The sequence below is a fragment of the Xenopus tropicalis genome, chromosome 9, assembly GCF_000004195.4.
Source record: "Xenopus tropicalis strain Nigerian chromosome 9, UCB_Xtro_10.0, whole genome shotgun sequence".
Lineage (NCBI taxonomy): Eukaryota > Metazoa > Chordata > Amphibia > Anura > Pipidae > Xenopus > Xenopus tropicalis.
The window spans coordinates 37,648,571-37,675,789 of NC_030685.2; the positions used below are offsets into that span (position 1 = coordinate 37,648,571).

Below are 27,219 nucleotides of genomic sequence, written 5' to 3' on the forward strand. Positions count from 1 at the left end.
GACCCATAGGGTTAATATGCCTTTATGGCTTTAAAACCTACCATTTCTTATTTCTTCTTGTTACTGGGCAAAGTATCTAGTTTGATATTAGCATCTTGTGCCTTATTGGTTTAAGGGTAGACCACTCCCTTTACACTCTAATATTGTGCTTTACAAAGGTGTGGATCTTCCTCTTTGGCTGCATCTGTTGACTCAGGTGGAAGTTTCACTGAGTCTGAGATCAACAGGGCCCAGTAAGCCATATACCTTAGAGAACCATCTAAACACTAGTGAAGTCAGGAAACAGGGACCCTATGAATGAGAATCTTTCATAGCATTTTCTAGGAAAGTGAGATAGTTAGTTTAGTTAGAAAGAGCAGTTTATAGCTCCAACAAGGAGAGGTTAGCTGTGAGTAGTCTCCTCTACCGACACTGTTGCCTTAGTGTAGGGCCTCAGTTAAAACACAGGTATCAGGTCAGTTCTTATCCCTGAACCACCATCGGCTGTTTGGAATCCGTGACTACTAAGGTATACATCCTAAGGTATTTGTGAACAGCTGCTTTATATTCTGCAGGGAATTTTACCATCTGCATCTGGATACATATTCTATTCAGACCCCAGTGGTTATTGTTTTCTCTGTATGGTTTTTCTCTCTATCCTGTGTCTTGTCAGCATGTCATGTCCAGCCTGAGATTAGGCACAAATGTTCTAATTTATTTCTTGGGCATAGCTAGCCTTCGAAGGCCATGAAAATAAAATACAATTTTATGATGATGGGTTTTTTTGTTTCTTGGTAATCCTACATGTCATCTAGTTTGCTTGTCTCCCTTCTGTAAGGGCAAATTTATCCGTCAATGTGTTTTGAGATAAGAGAATGAGCGTCTGTCTAAGGGCAGTGACACACCCGCAATGCCATCCCACCGGCTAGAATGTAAATCAGCATATCTCCCACATGCAGTGGGATGGCATATGAGGTGCCATGATTTGCCAAACTCACTCGAAGTTTCCTCTCAAGGCAACTTTGGTGACTTCAGCAAATTGCGATGGCGTGTATGCCATCACAGAAAGCTGCATATAGACTCAGAGAGCTGAAAGGCCCCACAAGAAGCTGTACTTTAGAACTGACTGGTACAGAGAAAGCAGATACTGTACCTGGAAAGAGAGAGAGATCCTGAGAGAAATCCTGACTGAAGGGGTGCAGGGGCTGTAGGGGGATCCCTTTCTTTTAGTGTCTAAAGTGGCTGGTAGTCACACTGTATGTCTGTAGGTGCTGGACTCGCCTGAAGATTCAGTGTAACACATGCTAAGGGATTTTGGATATTTCTATTTAAAGTGACAGTGCACTAAAGGAGCCCTGAAAGATTCCAGAGACTGTGTTTTATTGGATGGAGTTAATGAACTTTACACAGTCAGTGAGACAGCTTGCGCTGGCAGAGTTAGTTAGTGAGGCAATCTTTGCCTTTGCAATTTTGTTATTAGTGTTGATGTATTAGATTATTTAGTTTATCATACTGTGTGTGCATTATTATTGTATCTAGTAGGGCCTCCCGTAGGTGCACTTCCGGACCCTACTAGGTAGAGGCACTGTGCTAGTAAGTACCAGGTACACAGTCTCTCCCAATACCACTGTGGAGTGATTCAGGCTTGTCCCACACGTTGAGTGTAACACTGTCAGTGCCAGAAGGTATGTCGATAGAGATAGAGATTACACTCATGTGGAATATTACTAGCAAAATAAAATTATTGGTGGGTGCTGAGCATTGCATTAAGCAATGGCAGTCTGAACTCTTCATATGTATTATGTAGAAAGCATTAAAACAACCTTAAAGGAATAAGTACACAAGTGCATACATTGGAATCTTATAAGGATTGTTTTTCAGAAGTTAACATTTGTATTTATTCCATGCTAGAACAGCTGTTACTGCATTTGGTAAATATATTTTTAGCACAATATTTCCTTTTCCCATTGACTTGTTGCTATTTGGGTCTGCTTATTGTGAGCATTAAATGTAAAGTAGTTCAGGTTTTCTGCCTATATGTGGATTTATATTGTAATATCCCTTTTATACTTCTGCAAAGATCTCCTCCAAACCACAGCCCGCAGGTACTTGATGTTTCTTTTTTTCCACAATGTTGTCATAGTTTGAGAATTTTTTTTACAAACTACATAGAAATATATATACAGTAAATAACAATAAAATTGAATCTGCCTGTTAGACATGGGCATAGATATAATGCAGACAGAAACTGCAAGTTAAGCTGTGTTTCTTCATCACTGGGTAAGATTATACCCACCATCATAGATTGTAAATGTTCTATGCATTCTCTATTTATTGAATCACAAAGAAGAAACCTGCACAGAGGTAAAGTATAATGTTTTGCAGAGATGAGGCTTGGTTTGTTTCCTACCAGGACAGAATCTTTGTAGAGTTTATGTTTCCACTGCTTCTGCATCCTTTTCTTCCCTCATTACTTAGTGCAATGCTGCAATGCAACTGCATGTCCTTATGCTGCCAGCATGTTTACAAGGATAAGCCACTGTATGTCACAATGAGATAAGAAGTCAACTTTGACCCTTTTTGTGCTTGCAAATTTGAACAGAGAATTCTTCTTACTATAGTCCCTCCTTGAGCAGAGTTAAACCTTTAACCTTCAGATTGCACATTCACTTTTGTATAGTTGTTTACAAGATCCAGCTTAGTTTTTGTAGCTTCTTGGACAGACTTTTCATGTTTTTTTATTGTTCTCCTATCATACTTCCTAAATACCAGACATGACCAGATGTGATAAACTTAAAGGATATATAAAGCCTTCCTTTTCCTACATTGTATATAAGTTTGACATATCTCCCACACTAAATGACATTATTTGTACTATATATATCCCCTCTGTTTGCCAGCACCATCACATTTTCCTAAAGCAAATATCAACTTTCACCTGGTGGCCATTTTCCATCGGACACATCACCAGTGGCATTTACATCTGCAAACAGCACATGCGCACTGTAACATTCATGCAATCAATAATGCAGGCTTACAAGGCAAAGGCAAGAGATAGGAGCAGACAGCTAGAGCAGTTTTTATGGGAAACAGCAACACCATCTCTTTATTGGCTCTGAATATAGAGGGTGTGTCTAGTAATCTGACCTGAGAAGAACTGAGCATGCTCAGCACCCAACAGTCAAAGCAAATTCCTGAGGGAGAGGCCAAGTGGGTTAGAGGAGGAGAAGGAATCCTAAGTGTTTAAGTGGATGCCTTACTATAAACCTCGGAACAGCAGGAGTTGCAGGTATTTAAAGATTTCAGTCCCCAAGACTGCCTGAATTTGGAATGAAGTCCTGTTATTATGATTGATTTATTTAAGTCATAGCATTCAAGGAAGTGAATAGATAAAAGAAAGCAGTAACTAAAAAGTCTTCATACCAAACACTGCGGGCATATGCGCTGATGAGAAAAGCAGTCAGAAAAATGGTAGAACTTGAAGTTATAGTAAGCAAGGGTGATCTTTACATATGGACATAGTTTTCTAGACCAAGCTCACTTTGTACAGTATCATAAACTGGGGTGCATAAAGGAATATGTAATGAGCCTAGAGCTTCCCTAAAAGTTCAAAGCCCATTTGGCAAATTCTGCATCAAAGTTAACATACAAGAAAACTCATTGAATCTGTGAAAGATTCACTGTGAATCTTATATAAATATAGACAGATAGATAGATAGATAGATATAGACAGATAGATAAACAAACAGAATGATAGATGCAGAATAAAAGAGGTTAAAACAAAGAACTTTGTTGCTCACAGAAAACAATTTTGCGCACATAATGGCATTTGTGTTTGTAAACTGACATAGTGGGGTAAACTTTTGCTGCTATACAGATCTTATTCTTTTTTTAAAAGTGTTTAAACTGAATAACATTATTTGTATTCTGACATGGTAGAGGTGTTCTTGAAACTTGCAATATATTTTATTTAACTCCGTTTAAAATACAGTATTTTGATGCCCTAAGATATCTTCTTTAGAGGTTGATTGACTGCTTCTGTGTTTTCAAAATAAAAATTCACAGCGTTAGTCGGGTAAAAACTCAAAGAAATAAAAGGTTTTAGATAACCAACTTTTTAACTCAGTTCTGCTTTTTGGGAGTTGAATAATTAAACATGCTGTGAAAAAATAACAAATGCTACAAAAATCTCTAAGGTAATTTCTATCTCATGTCTATCCATAAATAATTGAGAAATACTTGAGGGTATGATTTTGAGAGGGGTATTGACCATTGACCTACTGTATGCTGCAGAGCTGTACAGGGACATACTGTATGATCAAAACGAAGGTAGGTGTAACTGCCATTTTAATGGTTCAAAATGCATGCCTTGCTTTGTCCTCTGCTGAAACAAAACTCCTTAAATCACATGTTCAGTTCCCTGAAGTTATTTAACTTTTATTACTTTATGAGTGTGGGCAGGGGAATGTGGCCAGTGACTAAAAGAACCTAGTATTAGAGTCTCTGTTTAAAAACAGAATGGTAATTTTAACAATTAATAAATAACACCAAATGAATTTCAATTAATTGACAAGGTTCATGTTACTTCCTAGCAAGGTTAACACTACAATAGTGTGTTCAACTAAGGGTAAAGACACACAGAGCTACTTAGTAGCAATTACTTTTCACAGCTACTAAACTCCAGAAAATCCCTGCCATAGACAATACTGAGAATTGCCTCCGCTATAACACGCATAGAAACAATTATCAGTAAATGATCAGCATTGTCCATTTTAGTAGCTGTGTCAAGTAGCTGCTGCTAGTAGCTCCATGTGTCTTCACCCTAAAAGACAAACCTATATTCGACATTGATTGAACTTAATATATCTTATATAAAACCTTTTAAGGTAAAAATATATTGTTGTTACTTTTATTTATTTGTTTTTATCCTTCCCCAATTTTCATTGAGGTAATTTTAATAAGTAACCTAGCTTAATCTTAGTAATATGTTGTCTTAATCATAATTAACATGGTCGAAAATCTAGGTAAATATCCTTCCCCCTCCCTACTTATATTATGCAGTATGGTGCTTACACCTGCATTTTGTCCTAATTTCATTATCTTCAAACATATGTAGTACAGCAAAAAAAAAAAAATACTGTTATCTTAAAGTAGTTGTCATAAACGCTGACACATATACATAGTTTATTTGGACAAAGACATAGGGGGTTTTATCACAAATGGTTCTAAAAGACAAAAAAGTTATCAAACTTTTTATTTTACTCTTGACATTAAAAACTCAGTGACACTATTAGGAGGTCTAATTATTTATTATAATAATATATTACTCTGTGGTTTTTATTTTGAAAAACCCGTCTTACTACTACTGCAATACAACTACTACTTTTTCCAGTTGTTTCCTTTAGATCCAAGAAAACTGAAAATTAAAATGGAATTACCAAATTAATATAACTTGCAGTTGTCCTTATTTTTAAAAAAAAAAAAAAAAGCTTCATTTATATAAGACTTCAAAAGCTGCCGTTTGAGCTCATATAGGACTGTAGAGCCCACTTTCAGTAGGAGATGAAAATAAGGCTAAGATTAAGAATACAATGAAATCAGCAAATCAGGAACAAGTAAAGAATTACTTGTTTTAACAGTACACTGTGGAGATAATACTGCTAGCTTTCCGAGCATTTGGAATAATGGGTTTTCAGATAATAGCACCCAGACCTACAATTGGTCGCCTCTAATATAAGAAAAAACAGGCCTTTGTAATGCTGATATCCTTATTCTTAAGCAATGACACAACTCACACAACTACTTCTAATGAGTTCCATAGGCTTTCACTCCTCTGCATCTAACTACATGTCTCTTTTTTGTGTCTTCATAAATTCCTGGTCATCTCCTCTAATCCTATCAGAGTCACTGCCTGGTTGCATCACCCACTGACACTGCTGTACCGGAATGGCATTGTTTCTCCTTACCTGTGCAATGCCATTCCAGAATTCCTTTGTAGAGAACCTTCCCTTCTGTACATAGTTTTTAGGATTGATAAACGGCTGGCAGAAAGGCCAAAATGTTGCCTTATTTTTCAGGGTTTTTTTTCACAAATCACCTGCATGTTAATAAGAGTGCTGCTGGACTTCTTCCTGTCTTCTAAAATTAACCCATATACTTACACTGTAGCACTTGCATGACGTCTTACTTAGTCCTGGCATTTATGATGCAATGGCAACCACTATAAACTGCAGCACTTTCTACTTCTGTTTATGTCCATAAATCACCTCCCTACTTTGATTGTGAGCTCTATGGTACAGGGATCTCCTTCCAGTTTCACTAGTGTACATATAGGGCTCACTTACAGACAACTTGTTGGACTCTACTCCAAGTGCCAGATAAAAAATCCAGAGTGCAGCATCAGGAGTTGTAGTTCAGCCCTGTCATTACTATGATAAGGATAGGGCCTCAATGTAGGCTACACCTCCTGATGCTTCCTAATTTGAACATGTAAATGACATGCAATTTGCGTGGATTGGCTGTGGGGGGGGATGCTTATGCTTAGATCGAGTGCTGACTAATGCAGTTAGTGCTTGATGCATGGGGCATGCCACATGACAAGGGGACTCCTCAATTAACCCTTTGCCTTGAGGCACCCCACTGAACCCTCTTGTTACATACCTTAATGAAACACCAGGAGACAGAGGTGGAGAAAATGTCCACAGCATTTATTCACATTTTATCAATTAAATAGGACCTTGCCAGCCTAACCCAAGTCAATATTCTAAAGCCATAATTCCATAAGAGGTCGCTACTATGCTCTGCCGTTCCAATTATACTTCATGAAGGAGAAAATTCCTTCCTGACCCCCTTGGCGATCGGAAACATTCCCTGGATCAAGCAATCGTAGTTAACATGAATTAAATACAATGCTGACTTTCAAGTTTATACTGTATAAAGATACAGAAAGCACAATATAACAATGCATTCAGGAAAACATCCACATTCAGTTATTAATATATAATATGAAAACAAAAAGAAAAGAAACTCCTGACATTTTACATAATATGCAAAAAGTGGGAGGGTGGGTGGGATGTTTCTACCTGGTCAGAAGATACGGAAGTGAGTGTTTCTTTTTTCTGACATCACATCCCTCTCATTTTCTCCGCCCCCCAGGCCAGCTTTCTTTCCTTCTCACCTAATCACAGTTGAACCTAGTTCTGCCAATCTCTAAACATAAACCAGTGTAATCTGGCTGCTGGTTATTCGGATCCCTTGTCATGCAGCCCCTGTGCTTATAGCTCCAGGGCTTTCCTGGACTTTAATAAGTGCAAAGTGCAAAAAAAATGATTGTGGCCTTTTTTTTTTTTGCACTTTGCACAATGTGTGGGGCATGGTAAATGAGTGTGTAAGGTCAGACAGTATCAAGGCCAACATTGAACATTTATGTATAAAGAGAAGCAACATTCAAGTGAAAGGTCATTAGTTTGCCTGCTAAGGTCTTCACTAGAGTGTTAATTTAAGCATTAAGTCATTAAAAGGTGTTCTTTGTCATTGAAAAGATACACATGAAATCAAATTAATGAAACTAACTAAATAATTCGGTTTTTGTACAAAGGACCTTTTAATACAAGTAAATATAAACAATAAAAAGGATGTGAAATGTCGGAACACAGACAAAAGGCAGAGTTTATGTTTCTGCAGAAAGGAAATAAAATCAGAGTAATTCTCTGTCATCAGCTCCGCACTGCAACTGCAATTTACCACCCTGAATTTCCTTCTAGAGCTTTTAAACTGCTGTCTATCTTTCTGTTGTCATACACATTAAATTCCCACAGAAAGCATAATCGTAGATTGAAGAAATGTGTCATCACAGACATTCTTAAGGGAGACACCAGCTGGCTCAGAAAAGCAATCTGCTAACTGGAATTACACACTTGTGTCCAATAGTCTCACTGGGATACTTGTATGCAGTTATGAGAAACTTGATGTTTATTTTCCTCTCACCCCTTTTTTTAAAAGAAGGAAAAATCCCATGTGGTCACACATTACTGAACTTCATAGTACCCATTTTGTGATCTTGAAACAGATAAGCATCCTGCAGCTAATGCTGCTTTTTCTTTAGGAAAAAACAATAACAATAAATTAGTGAAAAAAGACAAACATTAGGTTGTATATAGCAAATAGTGTATCACTGGTAGAAAGCAAACTATTTGTTAAATTTGTTTTGGATTTTGTTCTGCTTCCAGAAAATGGTTAATGCTTTATGTGTCAAGAACATTGAGAGCAAACACAAAAATATGAGCGCACAAGATCCTGAATGCTCTGTTACACCATCTCATCAGTGTAGCAAAGGGTTTCAGATCTAGGGTCCTGTTAAGGCCCCATTTTAAGGGAAACGGGCCCCGCTTCTGGACCTTGGTCCCTGGGGTAAAGTATCCTTGTACAGAGTTCCCATCCAAAACTATTGGCTCAAGAATGTCCCCACTTTTGTGGCTCACCATTATTCTGCTTTAAGGGAGCTGCTTTTGCATTGACAGCAACAGCGGTGTAACAGCAGCAGCAATGTGACTGCATTGGTAGCAGCAGTTGCAAAGCATAACATGCTAACATATATATTTTTTTTGTGGCCTTGACCTTAAGTAGGTGTTGTCAAGGGAAGAGGTCAAAAAGCAGGCATGTCCTAAATAAGCCTAAAAAAAATGTGCACACCACACAGTGGGGCTCATTTATCAGCGCATCGCAGTGCACAAGCTGATGCATTCATGATTATGCGCCATTTTGTGCACACAAGCAATCACATATGTATTACATTGCGTAGGTTGATTTATTTTTATGCCAGTTCTTTTTATGCGCATATCGCAAATACTGGGCAATCAAGTCGCAAGCAACTATGTGTTTTTGGGGGTGTGGCTAGGGGCATGTTTCAAGTGCCCGATAAACCAAAGTTAGGCGGGAAAGGGATGAAAGAGGAGAAATAGATGGAAGGATAGATGCTAGCATGTAAATAAAAGTGACTAGGAGAATAAAGAGATTGAGTGAGGAAAGGAGGAAATATAGCTTCGAGAGTGGGCCTAGGGTCTAAGGTTTTCTGGTGGGTCCCTGGAGTCCCAGTCGGACACTGTTTAAGTCTGTTGTTTTGCTAGTTGTCACGCATATGGCCTTGGAGAGTTGTGGGTACACCAGTTATTAATTAGCTTGGGTAAGGTAATAGTGGGAAAATAACAGTCTGACCATAAATAGTTTTACCAAAAGGTTCGTCATAGCTCTTAGAGGGGCCCTTGTCAGTCCCAGGGGTGTGAGTTGGTGACACGAGAAGGCATGTGTTTGGTCAATGGTTTAAACCCTAAGGTAGGTGGCCATAGTTGGTTGGATTGGTGGCAACCTATTACAGGATATGGGTTGGACCCTTGGGAACCATCACACAGTAGCAGTTGGTTATAGAGTGAGGAGGGGCAAGTTCTCTGAGCCAGGATGCTGCGCCTAGAGGACATCAAGGGCCGTTGTTTTGGGAGGACAGACTTACAGAGCACTCTCTCTTACCATTTATTGTTATATAACTGTGATGTGAAGTGTTAATATTATTAACACATTATTATAATAAAGCTCTGGCCAGTATCACTCCAAAAAGGATGGCGTCACACATTTTATTGTTAGTCAGTCAAAGGAGCACAGGGTAGGCGATGCCACGGTCATGCTTTTTAACTATCATGGTGCCCATGAACAATGTAAATATGGACTGCAATTCATTTTGTTTTTGAGCTACTAAAAAAAATATAGGGTTATGTAATAAAAGCCACTATGTGTGCCTAGATGCACTAACATTTGCAACAAATCAGCAGGAAGCAATTCATCTGTTTAAAAGTAAACATCTTCTTGGTTACTACGAGTCACTGACCCTGGACAAACCTAGTGTTTTTTTTATTACTTATAGGATGGTAAAGGAGTCTGGGTTATAGAGACATTTATAAATTTGGGAGTTTCATTCTTACATACCCTGATCTACGTACATGAGACTCTTTTTTTTTTTTTTGGCTCCTTTTTAAGGGTCTTTATGACCCTCCTCCTGTGACAAGCTTTCTTACTAAATCAAGAATTGATCATTTAGTGCCTCATAGGCTTCATCTGTAACAGCATATTCGAATGAAAATAAATCCTATTTTTCAATATTAATTCTAGAAACCTTATTTCAGTTATAACATCATTGTTTACAACAAATGCTATGTGGGGGACAAGGTGATTGAAAGTGGAAGCTTTGAGGTGATTTTTAGCTGCCAGGTGATTAAATCAAACTGCCAATTTTGGCGACTGTAGTTTGGAGTAGAAAGACATGGGGCCCATTTTGATTTCACCTGAATGTGTAGTTTCCAAAATATATGGTTTTGGGGGGGTTAATGGTTTTTTTTTGTGTGTTTACCCCCATGAAAATGCAGTAAATGTGTTGAATTTTCAGTAGCTGAAGAGATCTGAGGGGCAATTTGTATGCACTAACTTCCGTTTTGTGGTCTCTAAATGCCAGATACATTGGTGATCCTATGCAGAATGGGCATCAAACTGTTCCGTGAACCCTTGGCTTTCATATTAAGGATGTTTTTTTTATTGGTACCTAATGGTTTGTGGGAGATAAGATGCTTGAAAGTGGAAGTGGAAATGTGTACTTTTCAAAAATATATGGTTTCCTGGAGTAAACCTAATGTTCCAGGATTTTTGGCTTTGGAATCTAAAGTATGCCGTATTCTGCTGTAATGCTTTGAAAATTCCGTAATTTACTGCTGGGAGATTTTGATCTATAGAAGTCCAAAATCTGCATAAAACTATACAAATCAGGTATTGGCAAAACTGACTGAGCCCACCGTATTTAGAGCACCGTATACTGTGTGCTTGTGCCTAACCCTTATGCATTGCTCCCAGCAGGAAGAGCAGAGCACTGTGCTTGGCAGCACAACAATGACCTGTACGTAGGAAGCACATGGTTACTGATGAACCCTGCACCCATAGGTGGTGGTAGGGATTATACTTGGTTGGTAATTACCTGCCTAGCTGGAAAAAATGATGCTTCATGCCAGTGTTATTAATAGTGAACATGGTTAAAAAATAGGAAGTCTGGTATTTCTGAATCAGTTGAATTTTTGCCCATAAAATAAAATTTTCTGGTATAAATCCCTATATCATAAAATATAGCAATTTTTCTTTTTTTTTTATTTAGAGCTTTAAATCTTGTTCCAGAAGTGGAACTGTGAAGTTCTGCTGGCACTTAAAGGGTTAAGGCAAGTTGTCCAAATAAAACCTGCAAAGCTTTAGAAGAAAAACTTCTGGGTAATGTAGTTTGTCCAAAATCTACATTTCAGTGGAGAAGGGCTATAAGAATAATAGTTGGTAAAAGAAATGGTTCTGATTAAGACTGGTATTTAAAAATTTCACTCAGAGAAGTGTCCATTTTTTAGATCTAACAGTTTTTAGATTGGTGCTGGTCTGTATCAAAATTGTGCAATAATTGTACTATAATTATCAGTATAATTGTACTATAATTATCACATCTCATCTTATGTATGTATATGTATTCTAGGAACTTGTGTTTAAAATTAAAACTAGTTAATGAACATTAATTTGCTCTCAGTGATTCAAACTTGTACCCTTTAATAATGAATCTTTCTATTGTAACTTTATTATCACTTTATTTTGCTATTTTGTCAGCAGGGGGCACTGTGCCTACAGAAAAGTTGAAAACATTTGCTAGCTCAGCAGTTGCTTTAGAAATCATTTTTAAAGATAAGGTATAGTGTTCAGGATTAGCAATCACATCTACTTGTATTTGCCACTTGGAGAAAGCAGTTCGAGTATTTTTGTGCTTGCTCTTTTCCAGTAAAAGAAAATCATTTAAAAGATAAATACAGTCTGACAACCTACTAAATGAGTTTACATAACACATGCAGTGTGTGGAAATTGCAGGGCGTGCTGCTGCTTGCAGTATAATGTTCTGCATATCCCTGTTTTTAGTATATACAAATACATCTTTCTTTGTTTTATCCCTTATTTTTAGTAAAAGTTAAGTAAATGAGGCTGACCAATTAAATAACTCATATACTGTATTGTGTCCACTTGCTTATTATAGCAATAGCTAAAATAAATTCTCCAAATTCAACAATAACTGACCTAAAATATCCATTCTTCATGAACCAGAGAAATGCTTATATAGATAGACTGTCATAATATCACATACAGTAGGTCTTTTTAATGAAAGAACTAAAACTCCATTCATTTTAAAATTAGGAACGGGTTTAAAGGGCATCTATCGAATGAAATATATTTCCCCCACTGGAGGTGTGGCCTTACATTTTGCAAAAATGTGCATTAGCCAGAGCTGCGCAGGTGGTATGCATATATTCATTATGGCATAATACTACTGCATTTATCTAGTATAAATAAATCTAAAGCAACTGGACTTGTTTGGTAATCATTGAAGACGTTTCACTACTCATGCGAGCAGCTTCTTCAGTTCAACTGAAGTTGAACTGAAGAAGCTGCTCGGATGAGTAGTGAAACGTCTTCAGTGATTGCCTAACAAGTCCAGTTGCTTTAGATTTATTTATACTAGATATACCATGACCTGGATAAATGAAAATCTTCATAGACACTACTGCATTTGTTAAAATAGGAAATTTCCAGTCAGTATTACTTAAACTTTATTAAAAATGTTTTCACTAGGGAGTGGCTTACCTTCTCACCGAATGGTTGCATAAGATAGGAGCTCTGATAAGATACCAGCCAAGGCAGTAAACATACTGAAAAAAAGTAAAGATGGGCAAAGCACAAAAAAATAAATTGGAGAGGGAGAGGCAGCAAGAAAAGTGACATTCGCTTTCCCAAACAGAACTGGTGTCCCATTGCAGCACTGTTATACATACCCTGTTTGTGTGCCCTTTCTCCTCCTTCTTCTGCCCCTTTATGCAGGTAGAACTATAAAAAGCATATGCAAAAATGGCCTTGTCACTGTGTAAAGTACTTAGCTATATGTTAATGGGCTAAATGAACCAGTGGGGAGATCCAAAGTCTTCTTGCAATGCAGAAAACATTGTATTAATCCAAGAAACTCATTTTAAGAAAAGTCGCTGTCCTAAATAAGAATAGAAACGCTACCCCCAGATATACCTCAGCAATAACCCACAAAAATAAAAAAACAGGGGTAATGACAATAATTTATTAAGACCTTCCCTTTAAACTACAAGATAAAAAAAGTGACAATTAAAGTAGCTATATCTTTCTGAAAGGATGGTTGCTGAATTAAGAGTAACCATCGCCAATGTGTATGTTTCAAATCAGGCCCAGCTACCCTTTTTATATAAATCTTTTAGATAATTAAAATCCTTTTTGGTGTGTTTGGTTATCTCTGGTTATCTTCATCTAATGTTAAACCCAATTTTAGGTTCCTCCAAAGGTAAGAGCCATATTCCCTATAAGGGTTTCAAAAGGTTAAAACAATGTCTGACTGATCTGCATTTAATTGACACCTGGAGGGTACTCCACCCCAAAGGCATTTCACACATTTACAAATCATAGTTTATTCAAGTATTGATTATATATTTATTTCACAAGCATGGTTACATTTAGCAGGACAGGCCTCCCTAGGACATAATCTACATTCTGACCATACTCCCCCATGCTTTTTCCTTTACAATCACCCAAACAATTTTAAAGGATTATACATGGAAATTTAATGACTTATTCCTTCATAAAAAGGATATAAAAACAAAGATAGGTGATATGGTACAACATATAATAAAAAACTCTTCTTTGGATATCCTACCTGCAACCTTATATGAAACAAAGAAATGCGTCTTGAGAGGTCAGCTGATAGCTCTTTGCAAACTAAAAAAAGAGAAAGAAAAAGACATAAACACCCTTTTACAAGAAATCTGCACATTAGAACAAGTTCATAAAACAAGCTTGGCAGTAGACACCTATGCACAATTAATAAAAGATTGCAGCTAAAACTATACTGGATCAACGAACCTAGGAGACAAATGTAACGAGCACTTTGCAAATACATTAAAGAAATTAAACCCCTCTACACATGTTACCTCAATAAAAGATAATGATAAGAAGATAAATTATGTACGCAGAATATAGCCAAGACTTTCCAACAGTACAGGTATGGGACCTGTTATCCAGAATGCTCGGGACCTGGGGTTTTCTGGATAAGGGATCTTAAAAATCATTTAAATATTGAATACACCCAATAGGCTTGTTTTGCCTCCAATAAGGATTTCTTATATCTTAGTTGGGATCAAGTACAAGGTACTGTTTTATTATTACAGAGAAAAAGGAAATCATTTTCAAAAATCAAAATTATTTGCTTTTAATAGAGTCTATGGGAGACGACCTTTCTGTAATTCGGAACTCTCTGGTAATAGGTTTCCGGATAACAGATCCCATACCTGTACTATCAGACTCTATACAAAATAAGAACACTAGACTCAAGCTAACCTCGCCCTCTGCCAGAGCACCAGAGAATATCTATAGATTTGCTGTTCGCAACCCAAGAGATTAATGAAACCATTGACTTATTAGCTGTAGGAAAAAGTCCAGGGATATAAGATTATAGCTCCTTATATTATAAAGATTAAAAGAAAGAGAGGTCCCTTCTAACAAGTTAAAGAGGCACATATTCCCAAACCTGGTAAAGATCTTCAAAATCAAAAAGCTTCCCTCCCTAATATTTACCAAAGATGCTGAAAAGGCATTTGATAGAGTCTCATGGATCTTTCTCAAGCATTGTCTGACTTTGGCCTGGGGGAAACAACAATAAAACATATTTTAGCATTATATCAAGAACCCTTTGCAAGAATAAGGGTATCCCCCTCAGTTAACATACATAATGGCACAAGGCAGGGCTGCCCCTGTCTCCCCTGCTTTTTATTTATCTCATATAAGACTCAGCCGTAACATTTCAGGAATTATAGCAAATGAAAAAGAATACAAAATTGCAGCATTTGCAGACAACCTTTTATTGTTTATCTCTAAATCAATAATCTCCTTACCCAATTGCTTTGCCTGATAGATACTTTGGGTCTCTATTCAATTTTAAAGTGCATACTAAGTCAGAAATTTTCAATATAAAAGTATTGGGCAATATTAAGAACACGTTAGAGCAAAATGGTAAAAGGAAAATATCAAATACTTAGTAGTCAGGATCTCCTCCGATCCTATTGAGCTTTGCCAAAGCAATTATATATCCCTGATCCCTTTTATACAACATTTTAAAGACTCTTGGAATAGATTAAACCTCTCTTGGATGGGCATTATTCAAACTATAAAAATTATACTAATGCCAAAAATTATATACTATCTACAAACACTCCCAATATCAATACCAATCACCTTTTTAAAAAAGGTAAAAGGGATAATGATAAAATTTGTATGGACAGGGAAACACCCCAGGTTACAATACAGACAACTAATACTTCCGAAAGACAGGGAAGGATCAACTCTCCCAGATACTACCTCCCAATACACTTATAGTTGCAAAAAAAAGTATGTGAACCCTTTGGAATTATATGGATTTCTGCTTAAACTAATACCACACAAATAATTAAATGTTTCCATGTTTTTATTGAACACACCATGTAGACATTCACGGTGCAGGTGGAAATAGTATGTGAATCCTTGGATTTAATAACTGGTTGAACCTCCATTGGGAGCAATAACTTCAACCAAATGTTTCCTGTAGTTGCAGATCAGACGTGCACAACGGTCAGGAGTAATTCTTGACCATTCCTCTTTACAGAACTGTTTCAGTTCAGCAATATTCTTGGGATGTCTGGTGTAAATCGCTTTCTTGAGGTCATGCCACAGCATCTCAATCGGGTTGAGGTCAGGACTCTGACTGGGCCACTCCAGAAGGCGTATTTTCTTCTGTTTAAGCCATTCTGTTGTTGATTTACTTCTATGCTTTGGGTCGTTGTGCTGTTGCAACACCCATCTTGTGCTGAGCTTCAGCTGGTGGACAGATGGCCTTAAGTTCTCCTGCAAAATGTATTGATAAACTTGGGAATTAATTTTTCCTTCGATGATAGCAATCTGTCCAGGCCCTGACGCAGCAAAGCAGTCCCAAACCATGATGCCCCCACCACATACTTCACAGTTGGGATGAGGTTTTCTCCACACATAGTGCTGTGTGTTTCTTCCAAACAACTCAACTTTGGTTTCATCTGTCCACAGAATATTTTGCCAGTACTGCTGTGGAACTTTTGCAAACCTGCACTGTGAATATTTACATGGTGTGTTCAATAAAAACATGGAAACATTTAATTATTTGTGTGGTATTAGTATAAGTAGACTGTGATTGTCTATTGTTGTGACTTAGATGAAGATCAGATCACATTTTATGACCAATTTGTGCAGAAATCCATATAATTCCAAAGGGTTCACATACTTTTTCTTGCGACTGTATCATACATAAAATTATGGTCTCTTAAAACACCAAAAAAAACTGGGTAGATTTAGAACAATTAAGTTCCAATATACAGTACCTATGGTCAAATACTTATGGGATAATCTTGCGATGCTACCAAAAACACTACAGTCTCATCCCTTAGCTGGACCAACGTTTGAGGTGTGGTTTAACAATAGAGAACCCAGGCTTCTGACAAAATCTTCTTACATATTACAACCATTGATAAATAATCCCTTGTTTAGACCAGTTTGGACCCAGGTGTATTTGCAACAAATGGCAACAAAAAGATGACAGACCTACGAAAATAGTTGATTTAATTTAAAAACAATAAAGTAATGCCATTAGCAGATATACAAAAAATGTGGGGATGCCATCCCCGAGATGTATGGAATTACCATCAACTGCATAATTATATACATACAAAGAAAGAGACAGGATGGAATAGGTCATTAACAAACTGGGAAAGCTTAATGGACCAACTGAGTAATATAAGCAAGTCAGTCTTAATATTTTATAGACTTTTGCTGAGAAACACTGCAATCCTCTCATAGGGAAAAGGAAAAATATTTGAATATAACAATTCCTGATCAATTATGGGAAACATTTATAGCTGCACCACAAAAATCAGGGAGATTAATTATAAATAGATAAATTGTTTCCCAACGGCTCAGAGTTATGCTGGAGAAGTGGGCAAGACAAAGGTACACATGTTTACATTTGGTATACATCTCCGATCCTGAAACAATATTGGGACAGGATTTTACATGATGTTGCTAAAATTACTCAAATAACAATTAATATACCCTTAATCTTGCTAAACACTGTACCTGAAAATAATATTGTGTTATCTGATATACTTACCTTGCACTTGCTCAGTGCAGGCAGAACATTGATTCCTAGATATTGGAAGAAGGTTCTCCCTCCACCACATACGGAGTGGTGATATCTAGGAGGAAGAGATCAGAAAACTTGAAGAAATTACACACATTATACACAACAATGCTAGCAAAGTATACTGTAAAATTTGGGAGCCAAGGCTCTCTTTTTTAAAATCTACATCACTCACATAAGGTTAAGAGTGTATGTATGTTCATCACTTTAGGTACCAGAAGACAGGTCCTACTTTGGAAACACCTATATTTTGGTTTCTCTTTTTTTGTAACAGAAAGTAACTTGTTTTCTTGACTTGTCACCAATTTAGTTTGTTGGTTAAATATCGATATATGGTTTTTCCCTTCCTACTCCTTTTGCCTTCTGTACCCCCCTTTTTTACATTTTAAATCTGAAAATGAAGAATAATTAAAAATGTTCTTATTAAATTTTCTCCTGAGCATCTACAGACTCCAATAGAACTGTTCTATTATTGATGATTTATAAGAAAGAATGATTGTTTGGCTGTTCAGTGCATTGGGCTAACATACAAACTTAAATGACAAAAAAACTTATATGTATTAATTGTCTACTTTTCATCCTGCTGATACTGTGTCTTCGGCCTCTAACACCACTTCTCTTAATAGGTTTGCTTTGGCCAGTAATGCTGGGCTTAGGGCAACTCAGCCATCAAATAGGCTAGCACTGTGATACTGATAACAATCCTATTATTGATTAAAGAGAATCTGTTTAGTTTCACAAGTGTCCCATAAGGGAAACATTGATGACAAGATGTGTGTTGCTTCTTGCGTGCCTTAATGATTCTTGCCATCAGCAAAGTGCACTGTACTTGGGTTTTACTAAAGCACATGTTTAATCCTAGGGCTCAGACCATTTGTGCAATCAGGGGTGGCTTCTTTTTACTTAAAGTGATACTGACAGCCAATTAAAAACATTTTTTACACCTGCTGTTGTGTTTTAATTTGTATGAGCTTTAAATTCCTTATAAACTAAATCTGCAAAGTTTTTTGTTCCCCTCTTCCGGGTTTTAATTTAAATGCCTCCCAAGTGAATAAATAAGCCCAATCACAAACCTGCAACGCCCCTTCTGCTTTCAGCCAGTGTGTGACAAGCTCAGCTCAGTTGTCTATGTGTAATGTGGTGAGGGGGAGGGAGAGCCCTTAGAAGCAGGCAGGCAGGCATGGGAAAGCTTAAGCTGGCCTGCTATTTAATTCTTTGTGCAAAGAGCAGAGGGGGGGGCACAGCCCTTTGCAGTAGGCAGGCAATGAAAAGATTAAGCCTGCCTGCTATCTAGTTTACAACGCCATGCAATGCTATGCGAGGGAGGGAGGGGGAGCTCCTTGAAGCAAACAGCAAGCTGAATCCTCCCAGTTTATGACGTAGTCCTTTTGACAGATTGAGAAGCTACAGTCGGGCTGCCAGACAGTCGGGTTCAGGATCTTCAGTAGGATTTATGTAGAGGAGCAGGACTTTTAGGAAAAAACAGTCAACATGACCTATAGGTAGGTTTAGAAGTAGGTTCATATTTTTCTTTTGGTGTCAGTATCACTTTAAGGGGTCATTCACAAACAGAGCAAAGTGCAATTTTAAATACAAATTGACATATTTTTTACTCGGAATAGAGCATTTCTCCACAGTTCTAGTGTAATTGTACCTGCAAGGTTAAGTTATGTTTGACATATTGATGCAAATCAAGATCATATAATTTCCATCACTTGAACTCAAAACAATGACTATATGTGATTCTTTAGGTGCAAGTCTGCTGTGCCCTATTTATCACCAGTTTGAAGGTGGTGGTAGCTCCTATGTTCCCATGTGTCAATAGGGACACTTATACTTGATTTAGAATAGAAGGTGCAAGGAGCTTCTTTTAATGAAAGTATGTTTACTAAAAGTCATTTGTACATGCATTTACTGCATCTAGTTGCTGTTGCACTAGTAAATAAGCCCTTTAGTCTTAAAAGTCAGTAAAACTACATATATATCTACATATACAACATGACATATATAAAACAACATATATAACATGACAAGAAGTATCCTAATGATTAAAACATGCAACTTGCATTTGTGTTATAGAAATCCAAGTCAAAGACTATAGTCATAGACTATTCTTGTCTATGTCATACAGGTTTTCTTGAAAACCAGAAACATTGCACTGAAAGCTAATGACTTTCTGTCATAGGATTAATAATAGATTGCGTTACTATTTCTAACTGTCTTTGAAAGAACAATGTGCATCTATCCCTTGGGTAAATACTGTAATGCCTGTTTATAGATTGATCAGTTTTCCTAGGTACTGGATGTATTATATACATATATATTTTACACAGAGTTGTTTATTCTTATTACATTGATAGAAACTACCTTGTTAAATAACAAGTATATTTATAACAAGTATATTTATGACTTAGCTAACGTAAAAGTAAAGACAAGCAATCACCATTTATGAAATGAATTCTTTTGACCAGAGCTGAGATCTGTTCTCTTCTCATCCAACAGCTGTTCTCATCCTAGTTTCTTTTAAAATACTAAGGGACGTTGACTTTCAAAGATAACGGCATACTAATTACAATCTGTATTGAATTACTAGGTCTGTGTCATTCTACTATATTGTCATAAATATTTTTAAGGGAAATCTTATTATATTATAAAGCAAATATGCTTAAAGAAAGAAACCTTGAAACTGCACCAACCCTTAGCATGGTTTTAAGTTAGATTTAACATTATTGAAATGTTCTACTTTTAAACTAATAGTAAAGATTAACCTTAACAAATCATAACTGTGATATATTTGTATAACAGGTGGGGAAATGGGAGAACAAAAGTTTAAACATGAAATATCCCGTGTGGCCCAGGATTACAGCTTCCCTGGACAGTGATCCTGATGACAACCATTTAAGCATTGTCACTTTAGAAGAAGCTCCATTTGTGATTGTTGAAAATGTTGACTACCTGACAGGAACATGTGTGAGAAACACTGTGCCATGTAGAAAGTATTTTCGGTTAAAGTAAGTACTTTTTTTTCTTTACCTACTAAAAAATAATCAAATGCCACAACTCTGTCCTGACCTTTATATACAAATTAGAAAGTGTTCCTTGATCAACATACAACTCTTGTAATCATGATGTATTTAGATTTCTACATACCTCTTACACTATAGCTTCTAACACCAAGATAAGATTCCACTTAAATGTATTTGTCTGACCAAAAGAACAGGAACACCAGACTTTTTTTTTTTTATAATAATGCATTCTAAGCACCTTTAATAATACAGTAGGTCTATCCTCCTACGACTTCATTATTTGGGATGCTATATCAAAAAATACACAATAAGTAACAATGTCTTTAGCCCATTACCAAATAGTGTGATCAGACAAAAACCTTTCTACAAGAGAGAAAAGACTTATGTGATGTTGGAGCTGGGGATGGTACAGGGCATGTAAATATGATGGAGATGGCGAGGGGCACTAACAATAATGGCAAAGTCTCTTCTACCCCTACATTGATGTAAGTTAACATGGAGCACCATTAATGACTATAACTTATTATTTTAACTATTTGTTCAGGTGGGGCAATTTAGGTTTTACTGGCCCTTTAAAAAAATGTCAGAAATTTGTATATTTCAGTTCTGGTATTTTAACTGTATAGATTTAATCAGTGTGTCAGTTCAAAAGTGTTTGACTGCTATAAATATCATCATGTGCCATATACTGCATGAAATTCATAAAGGGAGTGCACCTGATTTTTAAGATATTATAGCATATTCTATGGCATTTTTGGCATATTCTCATTTAGTCTTTGTATGTTTGTAATAATTTTGTTTGCTTTCCTCTTATACCTCTTTACAGGTTTAAAATGGGGATCGCTAACCACAGCAGACAATTTTAATTGTTATTACTGAAATTATCTTTTTCTATTATCTTATTCTATTATTATTAATATTATCTCTATTCAGGCCCACTCCTATTTATTTTCCACTTTTTGTTCAAACCACTGCCTAGTTTTAGGGTAAATTGGACCCATGCTAAATGATTTAAAAACCCCAACAAATAAAAAATGAAAACCAGTTGCAAAATACCCCATAATATCACTTAACAGTTCAATTAAAAGTGAACAACCCCCAACCACAAAAATTAGCAATTATTTCAGTTAAACTTATGCAATGCAAGTCAGTATGGGGAGGAACTTCAAACCATAACCATCATTATCTGTTCTCAAAACCCTCCCTTTAGTCCTAGTCATGTATCAAAATCCTCAAGAATGGATTTATCATTGCCTAAAGAACATGCAAATTCTCACTATTGAAGGAACTGAGGGAACAAGGCAAAGGAAAGTTTTTGATCACCAGCATGTAGAGGGTTAATTATGTAAACTATTTTTTCTGACATTTTTGCCACAAAGCATTATTGTCACAAATAGTAGAAAATAATTTTTGCAAAAGTGGGATGTGTTATTCAACGTTGTTATAGCCCTTTGACACCTATTTACTGTCAATCAAAAAAAGAATGTTTTCTTCTCTCTTGTAGCAACTCAACAACTGAAGGTACATCAGTAAAAAAGTGCTGCAAAGGATTCTGCATAGATATTTTAAAGAAACTTTCAAAGACTGTGAAATTCACATATGACCTTTACCTGGTTACAAATGGGAAGCATGGGAAAAAAATCAAGAATGTTTGGAATGGAATGATTGGTGAAGTAAGTTCTGTTAGGTAAAAGCTCTTTAGTAAGAACTTGTTACTATATCCATTGTTTAAGGAATGGTGATTGTACCATACATGACACATTTATCATTTGTCTTCCTGCTATTTTTATCCATCGATTAGGTGGTTTATAAACGAGCAGTTATGGCCGTGGGTTCACTCACAATCAATGAAGAGCGTTCAGAAGCAGTTGATTTTTCAGTGCCATTTGTTGAAACTGGAATTAGTGTTATGGTATCACGTAGCAATGGCACCGTTTCTCCATCAGCATTTTTAGGTAAGTTTGTCTAATTTACATTTTGCTAATTGGTCAATTGATTTCAATTCAAGTGTTTATAATTTTAATTTAAAGAAAACAACAAACATTTCTATGTTTGTTAATTATGACAATAATAATAATTATTAGAAATGATTTCCATAATATATATACAGCAATATCATGAAGCAAACAGATAGAAATAAAACTAACCCCATTTTCAAGTGGTTTGCCCTCATTTCCCAGTGGTACAGCTCACCCCCGGCTTAATTGTTACAGTCCATCTCCCCCTTGTCAAGTTATACATAGTGATGAGCGAATCTGTCCTGAAAAATTTGTGAAACGTGTTTATCGTGCAATTTTTTTGTCGACCGTGTCTTTTTTTTGTCGCTCGCGGGCATTTTTGCTGCGACCGCGGGCCCTTATTACGCGCCGTGCCTATTTTGCCATGACCATGCCCATTTTGATGCGACCGCAACTTTTTTTGACGTGTGACAAATTTTTCGCTGTCGGGAGTTTCGCAAAACAATTCGCCAGTGGCAAAATGTGGAAATTCGCTCCAAATCTATGCCTGGTGAAAAAATTTGCTCATCACTAGTTATACATGCTATCCCCCGTTAAATGGTACATCCACACGCAAATCATGTGGTCCAGTTCATCTCCCCCTCCTTTGCCAAGTGGTAAGGTCCAACTGCCTGTCAAGTGGTTCAGTCCAAATTCCTTCTGCCTTGTCAAATAGTACAGTCCATCTCACCCACTACTGTTAAATGGTACTGCCCATCTCCTCCCTCCATTGTCAAATGGTACGTTCCATCTCCCCCAGTACTGTCAAGTGGTATGCCCATCCCTCCCATAGTCAAGTGGTACAGACCATCTCACCCTTCCTTGTCAAGTGGTATTGTCTATCAGTCCCCCTTCTTCTGTCAAGTGGTATGGTCCACTCTCCAATGTAAAATGGTAAGTTCAATCTCCCTCCCCATTTCAAAAAGTACAGTCCACCCCCCATCAAGTGATACAGTCCACTCCCCCACCAGTGTCAAGTCAAGCCCAGTTCATCTCCACCCACTACTTTTAAGTGAACTGTATCACTTAAAAATGGAGGGATGGACTGTACCACTTGATAGGAGTGTAAGGATAAACTGTACCACTTGACATGGATTGGGTCTGTGAACTGTACGACTTGATAGTAGTGGGGGGAGATGGACCATATCACTTAAAACTGGGGTGGAGGGAAGATGAACCATGCTACTCCACAATACAGCTTGTGTGACATTAAGTAAGACATACCTACCATGAGGGGAGATGGACTGTACCACTTGAAAATGGGGATGGTGGACCTTACCACTTAACACTGGGGTGGGGATGGACCATGCCAATTAATGGGGGAAGATGGACTGTAGCACTTAACTATGGGAGGGATGGGCATACCACTTGACAATACTGGGGGAGATGGAATGTACCACCTGAAAAGGGAGGGAGGAGATAGACTTTACCACTTGACAGTACTACTGTGAAATGGGGGCTGGATTGTACCACTTGACAGGGGTTTGATGACCACTTGAAAATGGGGGTGGACCATACCACTTGATGGGTGATGAACTGTACCACTTGACGGGCTAGGGTGAACGGTACCATTCAGAAATGGGGGGGCAGCCATACTACTCGATGGGGGGGTTGACTGTACCACTTGAAAACGGGAAGGATTAGCCATATCATATTGACAGAAAATGGACTGCACTACTTTATAGGGAGGGAGACAGACTGTATGACTTGACTGTAGAGGAGGGTGAAGGAATGTACCACTTGCTGGGGGGGAGATGAACTGTACCACTTGATGGGGCTGTCCTGTTGACAGTACTATTTGACTTGTTAACAACTTACAAACATATATATAGAAAAAACATTTATACAGCATGGTACGTTATCACAAACAAAACAATAGAAAATAATATTTTCATGGAAAAAAACTCAAAGGAGAAACCACAATTTGTTTTGTGAGTCTATAAATCCTGTGTGGCATTGAGTGAAGACATGCAAGTTTTTTAGTGTTTACCAACTGTCTGTTTGCATATGCCTCATAGTCATTTTATGCAACATTTTGGTCCACTCTTTTGCTTTCCTTTTTGGTCAAAGAATGATTTTGAAGTCAAAGCAAAGGTTTAGCGAATTTTTTCGCCAGGCATGGATTCACAGCAAAATTTCGCATTTTCCACTGGAGAATTGTTTTGCGAAACTTTCACAGAATTTAGCAGCAAAAAATTCTCGGTTGTATCAAAAAAGGTATGGTTAGGTAAAAAAAGCTGTGGTCTTGTTAACAAAATGGTGCACATGTCAAAAAAGTAGCATAGACACCTGCATTTTGTGAATTTTCTGCCATTTTCTAAATTTTTTTGCAGTCTCGATAATTTTTTGGATAAGCAAAACAGATTCGCTTATCACTATTCATACCAGTTGCTACAGGCGAAATTACATAATACAAGCATTACTTATACCTTTGCTGCCAGTAAAAAAAAATCAGTGCTAATATTTAGGTTAATTTAAACAAAATACTATGTTTAATATAGCCCTTGACATTACTATAGCTAACAAATTTAACCTGTTTTAATACTGTTAAAACCACTAAAGGTATTACTTGAATTTCTAAATTGCATCTGCATTCCCTTTCATGAAAAAAAAATTTTTTTTTTAACTGCAATCTTCCAGATTTATTAAACTTGAAAAATCTGTCCAGATTGTATAGAAGTCAAACAAGTTCATTTTTTTTAACAGTTGAGACTTTACAAACTAGTTAAAAGAAAAATGTGATTGATTTTTCACTTTTTTTGTCTTGTAATCATGCTTTCTTTTAAATGTGACTTTGAAAATTGATAAACATTGGAAAATTAGCAATGACTGTGAGTCAATGAAGTGTTTAGGAGCTGTAAATAATGTCAACTGCTGGAAATTCTTCAGCTCTTTCCAAGCTTGAATTCTTTATATAACTTCCTGTATACACTTTAAATAGATGGAAAGTCATTTATTGTTAAATCCATCTTCCACCATTAATGAATTGACACTTACCCCATCTATTGGTTTGGAATATTTCCTTTGTATACTTCCTTTGTTTTAATTGTGTATAAAAATCCTCAAATTGAAGAATTAAAACAAAAAAGTCTAGATTTCAGAGCACAGTGTTGGCTATATAATGTTTGTTACAGATATTTCAAGGTTACTAGTTTACACATTAGATGCAATCAGTATTTATTAGTGATGGGTGAAATAATTCGTCTGGTATGAATTCGGGCTGATTTTCCATGTTTCGCCATTGGTGGATTTTTTCACGAAACAATTGACAAAATTCACTGCAGAAAAATTTGCTGTCAAAGAATTATCACCCACATAAAATAAAATTGACACCTTTGTCAAAACAATTTGCACTGTATTTTCACAGAAGTTTCGTGAAACAATTCACCAATGGTGAAATGCAGAAATTCGCGGCAAATCCATGCCTGGCGAAACAATTCGCTCATCACTAAGTATGACTCCTACCTGGTGCTTTAATTTCTTTCCTTGTGTGTGCAGACAAGTAGCTTATTAGACCAGTGGAGTAAAATCTTTTAAGAGCTTCATCTAATTATTTCCTACCAATTTCAGGAACTTTTTCTTGTATTCCCTATCTCCATTTAAAAATCAGCGGAGCATTGATAAGTTTAGATCTTATGATTTTTGTCTTGGTTGGTTGTGCCTTTGTACACAAACTGCTAAAAAAAACTGCTACCAGAATGCTATACTGATAGACATATATTGTGTAGGGCACACACACACAAATATTTTATTATATATTAGATGAAGCACAAATATTTTATAATATACTGTATAAAGGTGAGTTCCTTCATTTTTGTTTACATTTAAAGACATATTATACAGAGAATTAAGTTGAAAACAACAAAAGAAATTAGTTTTTATGCTGAATAAAAATTCCTACACATTTCTGTGAGAAGAATCCACCTATTTACACAAGTGGGTATGACCATATTTTACAGAAAGTTTATAGGAAATGAAAGTCAACCCCATATATATTTATGCCTTTTAAAATACATTAAGTTAATTTAAAAAAATCTCTAGCTCAGCTATTTTTAACATCTTAAGTGGTCAATAAAAATGATTTTTGAGATGTGTAACAATTGATTTTTTTGTGCTTTTCAACTGTCATGTTAATGAATTGTGTCTGTTTTCTTTTTGGTTTCCATCTTGCTGCAGAACCGTTTAGTGCTTCTGTCTGGGTGATGATGTTTGTGATGCTTCTCCTTGTGTCTGCAGTGGCTGTTTTCGTATTTGAGTACTTTAGTCCAGTAGGATATAACAGGAACTTAGCTGACGGGAAAGGTAAGATTTACATTTTAAGAACCTTGTAATTTAATGGAACATTAGAAGTAGTAGCCTTGAGGAGGCTTGCTGTCTTTCTCATTATCCCGTGGGCCTCCATTATTATAAGCTGCACATTTTCTTTTTATACCGAGGAACATTTTCATTAACATTTTATTGATATTTCATAAATTCAATCAGAACAAGTAATTTAATCACTCTAATGTTCTTAGTCAGGCCCTACACTATACTATTTGTATAAAGGCTCTTTTCTGAAAACAGGTCAGCTGATATAAATGCAAAAGCCTTGCTGCCTAATTTAGATAGTGTAGGTATACAGTAATGAGTTTTGCTAAACTATTAGCAGAAAGCCAAGAAATACAGTGAGTTAAAAATAAACACTGCTCCACTTCTGTAAATCATTGAAGTAAAAGATTAATTTCTTAATGAAATTGTGTTTAAATTTAAGATGATATAATAAAAAATTCTTACAATTAACCTTTAAACCTTACTGCAAATGTTATTGTTTGTGAAGCTCAGGGCTCTGTGTTTTAATATACTTTCAATGAGAAATACTACAACAAAGCATCACACATGCTTTTGGCTGTTTTGA

The 27,219-nt window shown here is 36.6% G+C and overlaps 1 protein-coding gene across 1 annotated transcript in view; it reads left to right on the top strand.

The window, feature by feature from the left end:
• The window catches only part of grin2a (glutamate receptor, ionotropic, N-methyl D-aspartate 2A), a 303,301-nt gene that overhangs the window by 243,775 nt on the left and 32,307 nt on the right, over positions 1-27,219 (top strand). Inside the window, exons 6-9 of the mRNA XM_031893562.1 lie at positions 20,108-20,313; positions 21,833-22,001; positions 22,130-22,283; positions 26,502-26,627. Coding sequence (XP_031749422.1) covers positions 20,108-20,313; positions 21,833-22,001; positions 22,130-22,283; positions 26,502-26,627 — 655 coding nt within the window. The remainder of the gene's footprint in view (positions 1-20,107; positions 20,314-21,832; positions 22,002-22,129; positions 22,284-26,501; positions 26,628-27,219) is intronic.